This window comes from Fusarium redolens (genome assembly GCF_020744475.1).
Source record: "Fusarium redolens strain MPI-CAGE-AT-0023 chromosome Unknown BKA55scaffold_41, whole genome shotgun sequence".
NCBI classification, from domain to species: domain Eukaryota; kingdom Fungi; phylum Ascomycota; class Sordariomycetes; order Hypocreales; family Nectriaceae; genus Fusarium; species Fusarium redolens.
Window position 1 is genome coordinate 22,037 of NW_025763704.1, and position 7,952 is coordinate 29,988.

At 34.9% G+C, this 7,952-nt stretch overlaps 1 protein-coding gene across 1 annotated transcript; it reads right to left on the reverse strand.

Annotated features, from left to right (window-relative positions):
- Positions 1–264: 264 nt before the first annotated feature.
- On the reverse strand, positions 265–2,190 carry BKA55DRAFT_600409 (major facilitator superfamily domain-containing protein; the record flags this gene model as incomplete). The annotated part of the gene is made up of 7 exons (XM_046196519.1): positions 265–428; positions 511–580; positions 640–676; positions 727–1,255; positions 1,312–1,479; positions 1,519–1,767; positions 1,950–2,190. 7 exons carry the CDS (start codon positions 2,188–2,190, stop codon positions 265–267), a joined length of 1,458 nt encoding a protein of 485 aa, XP_046040855.1.
- Between the last annotated feature and the right edge of the window lie 5,762 nt (positions 2,191–7,952).

Sequence of the window (7,952 nt, forward strand, 5' to 3'; positions counted from 1 at the left end):
TGCAGTCGGCTCTCTTTCAACACCGTAGCGAAGCCGACCCGATCTCCCACCCGCACTTGTAACTCACAAAGGATATTCGTAGCGGCTGCAGAATATTATGGTAAGAGAATGGAAATCGTACTGCTGTTGCTAGACTGTGGATATCGTACAGCTATCACCAAAGAAGTCTTCCCCATTACATCTTTCGTGGTCTCTGGCTGAGGGGGAAAATTAAACTGTCTCGAGTTGAATTTGTACTACGTTCGCCCATCGTCCAGGCCTTGCTTAATATCTTCTGGCGTGGCGGCTCTTCGCTCGGATCTTTTTTCCGTATATGAGGAAAATATATGGTAACGGCATCAAGGCAAGAGTGAGAAAGGCTATCAAAGATGAAGCCCATTGGTAACCCATTTTCGTGTACATTTGATTTCCGAATAGAGGCAGGCCAGCTGGAATCGATAGTTAGTAACAAGTAAACTGAGTGTAAGCGTAGAACGGAAGCCTGAAACCCCTCGTAGAATATGATCGTACCAGCAAAAAGGTTACGCACAAATGAGTTGGCTGCAAGAGTACTCGCTGCATAGACAGGATAAGCTTCAACCTGCGCATAATCTCGTCAGAACACCAGGACACGTATTGCAAGAACTTCAGTGTACTCACAAGAAATGTAAATATTCCAGTCAATATCAGCGCATTACTTCTCTTATTAGTAATAATCACCTGCTCCATAAATTTTAAAGCACTTACCCAGCCCCAAATATCGCAGACCCGATAATAGGCACGATCCAGTGTATCCATGGGCGTGAAGTCCACGCAAACATGAAGAGTCCAATTGGCACCAGTAGCGACCCAAGAATTGCTGGTGGAAGCCTGAACTCAGGCTCGCTAATATTCTCGACGCCGGTCTCTCGGTCGTGCTTCTCTATGAGATAGACGCGGATTCTGCGCCAGATAGGGTCCGTTGCTACGCCGAACAGCATGGAGATCATAATACCGATAAACGCAAGGCCTGATTGCCATTGGTTGAAGCCATATGTCGTTCCAAATATAAGCGGAAAGGTACCAAAGAAAAGATACAGGATGCCGAGAAGGAGAGCCGAGAAGAGACTCAGAGTGAGGCACATAGGCTCGAACGCAAGCAGTTGAAAGGGCCGTGCTGAAGACATAGCGATAGCTCGCAAGACTGATCTTTTGACCTTTTCTATCGGGGCAAAGAATCTGTCGTCGTTCCTCTCTTTCCTCAGCCTGCGGGCTTTTTGTTTAAGTAGGATGGGATCTGACAGTCTAAGGTTAGGGCACTGGTAAGAAGAGGGCAATGCAGGGAGTATTTACGATAGGTTTCTAGGACAAGAAAGAAAATACACCACCACAGAGCAAACACCCAAATAATCAGGACATAGTATATCCATCTCCAGTCGACATTATAGTTAATGAAGCCTCCGATAAGAGGTCCCAAACTCAGGCCCAGAAACGGAGCGATAGAGAATAGAGCCATGGGAGCTTAGAGCTCATCTTTGGTGAAGAGATCCCCAATTAAACCCCCCGGCACAGTAAAAAATGTACTACCAGAGAAGCCAGACAAGAAGCGGAAGACGAGGGAGATGGCAATGTGATTCGAGGCCGCTTGTGGGATCTGCCAGAGGAGATAGGCTGTCCAGGACAACAGGTACAGTGGTCGACGTCCATAGAACTCGCTAAGGGGCCCCAGAAACATGGGACCGATGCCAATACCTAGCACATAGGCCGAGAGACCTAGGACAGAAAACACTCGCCTGTTATGGAATTCCGCTTCCATTTGTTAATAACTTGCTGTATAGATAGAACTAGCACAAGCGCTAGACGCAGAAGCTAATTATTAGCGGCACGGCTGGCTTTCCTAAGATATACCCCAAATACTAACACACATAGGCTTGCAAATGAGATAATGGCGACGATTATCCATTTCCTTGGTTAACTGATGTTATGCAGACAAAGGGGATCGGCGCCATCGTTATCCCAAGCGACTTCGAATATGTCAATTTCCTGGGTCGAGTCACTTGTAATTGCATCAGGCTGGCCTTCCTGCACGTTAGGGCCATATTGATCCGGAATGGCGTCAGCTATGCTAGAACTAGAGTTTCTCGCCAGCTGGACAAGACTCTTGTTTTTCGACTCTAGACTCGTACTACTAGGGCCATCGATAGTCCTGCCGCCAGGTGGCGAATCGGGCATCTTTTCAGCAAATTGGTCCATTGATTCAAACTTGAGGGGAAAAAAGTTCAATATTTTGTTCAGCAACGGCGCAAACTTTTATTACTGTATAGATTGTCATAAACAAGCGAAAAGGACAGCGAGCCATCTAGAAAGGACTGGATAGATAAATGTACTAAAAAAGTAACCCTAAATCTACAAAACTTAGCGCGGCCATACCCAGCTTAGAAATATTCCAGACCAACCTAAAGCGTTTACGTGGGGCAGAGAGGAGTTTGGACTCGGCACTTTCGTGACCAACATATCCAAGATCTATTGTGGGCCCTGGTGACTCGTTCCCAGCTTATTTTGATTCTTTATGTTTTCTAGAATATTTTGGCGCCCTGTCTGAGTATTGTTAAACCAACTAGGTAGTAAATTGACTGTATATTGATTGATCTGTCTGAATTCTGCGGTAATTTCAGGAAATGCAATGCCCTTTTCCTATTTAAGTTGTAGCTAGTCAGGTGACTTGGTCATTTTGGAAACGAGGTGCCTTTGTTCAAAACGCCCTGCAAATATCATTGCTGCGGTTTAACAAGTATAGACTTCTTAAGGAGCGCCATTAAAGCATTATAAGATGCTCTATAAGACCTAATTATCTGCTGCAATAATATTAGTCTAATTTGCTGGATTGTTAACTTATTTTACACTAAAGCCTCTTTAATATCATATTTAGAAATAGGGGCCCTTAGTAATGCGAACCCGGAGGGGGACCTAAAGGTTTATATAATCGGGCTCTATACTGGCCTTATGAGTCTAGGATAGGGTAATCCTATTAGGTCTAACTATTTTAATTATGTTATTAGGCCTTTTAAATATCTTTTAATTATATATACTTATTTATTTTTATTAGTTAGGGTTAAGAAAGATAACTTTTGTATCCTAGTGCTTTATATTAAAATTAATTCTATAACGTAGTTAATAAGCGAGTTAGCCAGTATACTGTGCCGCTAAAAATAGCCTACCCTATAGTATTTTAATTCTTAAATAAATTAAATAAAAATTAAATAAGGCTTTTTCCAAAAATAGTATAGTTAATGTTATTAAGAAGTATTTTTAAAAGATTTTTAAAAATTTTAGTTTATATAGAAAACTATAAAATACAGTGTATTTTACAGTGTAAATAGACTTTAAAGTTTATAGCTATATAGGATTTGTCTAAAAGTCTAAGAAAATTAATATAGCTTATTTTAGGAATTATATATAAGTTATTTAATTATTAGCTATTTTAAGCTTAATTTAAATTTTTAACAACAATTTAAAATATAGGTTTTAAGGTAAAAAGTATACTGGCTAACTTGCTTATCTGGCTAACTCGCTTATTAACTACGTTATAGAATTTTTTATTTTATATTAAATAACTTAAAGGAGAATTAGTTTTTATAAGAGAGCAAAATTTAATTTTTAAACCTACCTAACAGGAAGTAAGCTTAAATTACACAAGGGTAACGTGTTTCATAAGCAAGCGACGCAGTCAAGCAAGCGACGCACTGCACTATATAGCTAAAAATAGCTTACCCTATCGTAATTTACACCTTAGATAAAACAGCTAAAAATATAAAAAAAGTATTTTAAATAATAGTATAATAATAGCTATATTATATATTTTTCCTAGATTTTTGAAAAAATCCCTTTATAAAGAAATACTTAATTATACAGTGTATCTAACAGTGTAAATAGATTTTAAAGTTTATAGCTATATAGGATTTTCTTAGATTTTTTAAGAAGAGAAGCTAGCTTATTTTAAGAGGTATATATATGCTATTAAGATTATAGCTATTTTAGGCTTAGTTTGGATTTTTAAAGAGTTTTTTAAAAACCGGATTTAAGGTGTATAGGGTAGTGCATCGCTTACTTGACTGCGTCGCTCGCTTATCAAACACGTTAAGCTTTATTTAACATATATGATAAGCAAGTAAGCCAGACAAGCGAGTGAGCCACATATCTTAACCTTCTAAATGAAATTCGCAATAAAAACACCACAACCTATCTAATCAATTAAAATTAATCGCTATACTATTCCCTATTAACTTCAATTGCCTCCTGACAGGTCCTTGCATTATGCCCGGTCTTTCTGCAAATACTACACTGCCGGACCTTTGCTCCTTGTGACCTTCCGCGACCACCTCTCGAGGATTTAGCTATTACCTGCGTATTAATATCTATCTGATTAATTGCTTGTAATGCTTCCCCTATAGTTAAAGGCCCTTCTTTTTATACCCTAGTCCTTTTTCCCCTCTAGCGTTGCCTTACTATCTTATTTTGCTGTTTAAGTTGTTAATTCCTATTATGTAGTAAGACCATCTTATCTATAAGAGCAGTTATTGCCTTCTTAAAATGCTTTACGGCTTTAATTATTAACTTAGGGGAGCTGCTTTTATGATTTCTAATCCTTCCTTATAGATACTTAGAGTATAATTAGGCCTCTAGTACTGTCTTTGGGGTCCTTGCAGTCTAAGGGGTTAATAGTATTGCGACTTCTATAAGAGGCATCGGAGTCCGTAGCTATATATTAAGCTTTAAGATAATATTTTCTAGGTTAAAGGGAGCAAGTCTAGCTCCTCTAAAACCTCCTTTAATATTGCTTTTTATAATAATAGCTTAGTAAGCAGTATAAAAGGCAGGAAAGAACTTAGTCTTAGTAATATAGGTTATAAAGTATCTAATTAGATACTTTATTTCTTAACTATATGCCTTTTTTAGCAGCCTAAAGCACCCTATATTAAGAGGCTAAAGTAAATAAGAGGCATAAGCAGGTATATAAAGCATTATAATCTTATTCTCCTTATAATATTCCTTAAATTTAACAAAGTAGTAACTTTCATAACTATTAAGGATTAAGAGGCAATAGCGACTGTTCGTTTACTTAGCTATAGCCTAATTAAAATACTTTAGCTACTTAAGGCCTAGCTTATTATTAGTCTATCCTTTCTTACTTAATATAATAACCTAATTGCCAGGAAGGTCGCATTCTTAGTACTAATTAGCAAGGTAATCCTTACCTATACTAATAATAAATAGCAGGATTAATTAGCCTTCTATATTAATCCCCTTAATTATAGTAATCTATTTACGGTTTTTAGGTTATACTTGCTTTAATCTTCCTTACCTATAGGAGCTTATAATAACTATTTTAGGCTTAATTATACCTATTATAAAGCCAGTCTTATTAAAGTTCTAAATATTATCTAATTAGATATTATATTTTATAATTATATTCTTTATAAGCTAAAACTAGCTATAAATAATAATTAAATCTTTATATTTAACTCTCTAATAGTTATATCTTTAAAATTAATATATCTTTAGCTTTAGTTATTACTTAATAAAGTTATAAGCCTAGCACTTACTAATAAGTAATATATTATAGTTAGTATATAGAGAATTTATAATATCTTCTATATATAATAATTATAAGGGAAATCCTTATAAATCTAAGTCTAAAATAAATTAGACTATTATCTACTCTTCCTAATTAAATAGTTTCTATAACTTTATAGGAGTATTATACTTTAAAAGAATGCCATACTGGCAGCGACCTAAGGTACTATAGTTAATATTATAGATATTTGCTGCCTGTCAGACTGTAAGTTTAGGGTTATCTTAAAGGGCCTAAAGGGCAAGAAGGATTCTAGCTTTATTTAAGGACTATAGCATATTTATTAATTAAGATATAGCTAATTAAATTATAATATTATAAGGTAAGGGATTTTTATCTTACTTACTTGTCTGGCTTACTTGCTTATTATATATATTATTAATAATATTTTTTATAATTTATTATTATAAAAAAGTTAACATATATGATAAGCAAGTGGGCCAGACAAGCGAGTGGGCCAAAAATCCCTTACCTTCCATCTTCTCTACTTTATCAGTTAGTTCTCAACAATCAGATATATTATAACCAAACTATAAGGCTAATCTTAATCTTGTACTTTAGGCCCTTTAAGATAATCTAAAACTAAGTATCCAATACGCCGCAGAAATCTACATAGTTAATCGTAATACCTTACATCGCCGCTAGCAAGGGGTTCAATCTCGATGCAATACTATATCTAACTTACAGAAGCTATCTAAACTAGAAGAAGATACTCTTCTTAAGTTTATTATTAACCTAGATTCGCAAGGATATCCCCTGCAACTATATAGTATTAAAGAAATAGCTAATTAACTGCTTAATAACCACAACGCGCCACACATCAGCGCGCGCTAGGCTATGAATTTCATTAAGCAATAACCACTACTTAGGATATGTTTTTAGTAGAAATATAACTATTAAAGGGCTAAATATAAAGATCTAACTATTATTTATAACTAGTTTAGGCTTATATAAAACATAATTGCAAAGTATAGTATTTACTTAAATAATATCTAGAACTTTAATAAGACTGGCTTTATAATAGGCGTTTTCTTAACTAGTATAGTTATTATATATATAGAGAGGCATAGACGGCCTAAAAAATTATAGCCTAGAAACCGAGAATGGGTTATAGTAATCCAAGTAATTAATATAGCAGGCTAGGCGATTGAGCCGTTTATTGTAGTTGCAGGCCAAAATTACCTTTAGAATTAGTATTAAGAATACAACATTTGTTACGACCCGCGCGGTTACGTTACGTGTACCCTACATTTTCTAACCAACTAATAACAGGCTTACGCATACCTAAGTGAACCTGTAAGGCTTACTCCTCCTAACGTGAGACTTACCCTGTAATTTACCTAAGATATCGTAAGCCTCTTGCCTAGGCTTACTTATATTACGGCAATACCCTTAGTATATAGACTACATTTATTAGCACTTTTATAAAACTTAGCTTACTAGCTATTAATAAGACTTCTTTATATTAATAAGCCTAATATGTATTACTTAATTATTAAGAGATATAATACCTTATACTGCTTAGCATTATGCCTTATATTATTTGCTAATATAAACCTAAAATGGACTAGTTTATCCCTTAGAAATTATAACTATTATATATTAATAGCTCTTATTTAGACTATACTATATAACGCTGAGCAATACTAATGCAATGGCACCTATTACCTTAAGCCAGTCTTCCAACTCGGGACATGCCTAGCACCCACTGCAGCAAGAGACTCCCCCTAACCTGGAGGATATTCTTATAGAAACTAATAATAAAGAAGAAGAAGAGATTACTCCTGCTTACCTAAGCACTTATGAAGGGGAGGTTGCGAAACTTAAATATAAACTTAGGAGACTTGGCTAATAATATAATAATCTTTTAGAGAATATAAAAAATAACTCTAATATAGCTAAAAGTAAGATTAAAACCTTAGAAGCTAAGGTAGCCTAACTTATTAAACTTACTAAAGGACTTAGGGAAGAAGCCAAGAAAAGCAAGAAAATATATTAAAAATACATTAAACATACCGCAGCACTTACAGCTACTAGAAAAGACCTTAAAGAAATCCTTAAACTATAATAACCTAACTTATATAATGGAGATACTAATAAACTCTAAGGATTCCTTACTAGCCTATATAGCTACTATCTATACTACCTAACTTAGTTTATTATAGATAAACTTAAGGTATAATATATAATAGGATTCCTTAAAGATAAAGTACTCTAATAGTTTAAACTTATTATATGCAATTATATTAATAATCCTTATAAAAAACGAAAAGATATAACTAACTATATCTATAATAATTATAAAGACTTTAAAAAAGAAATATAATATATACTTGGGATATAAGATGAAAAGCGATTTGTA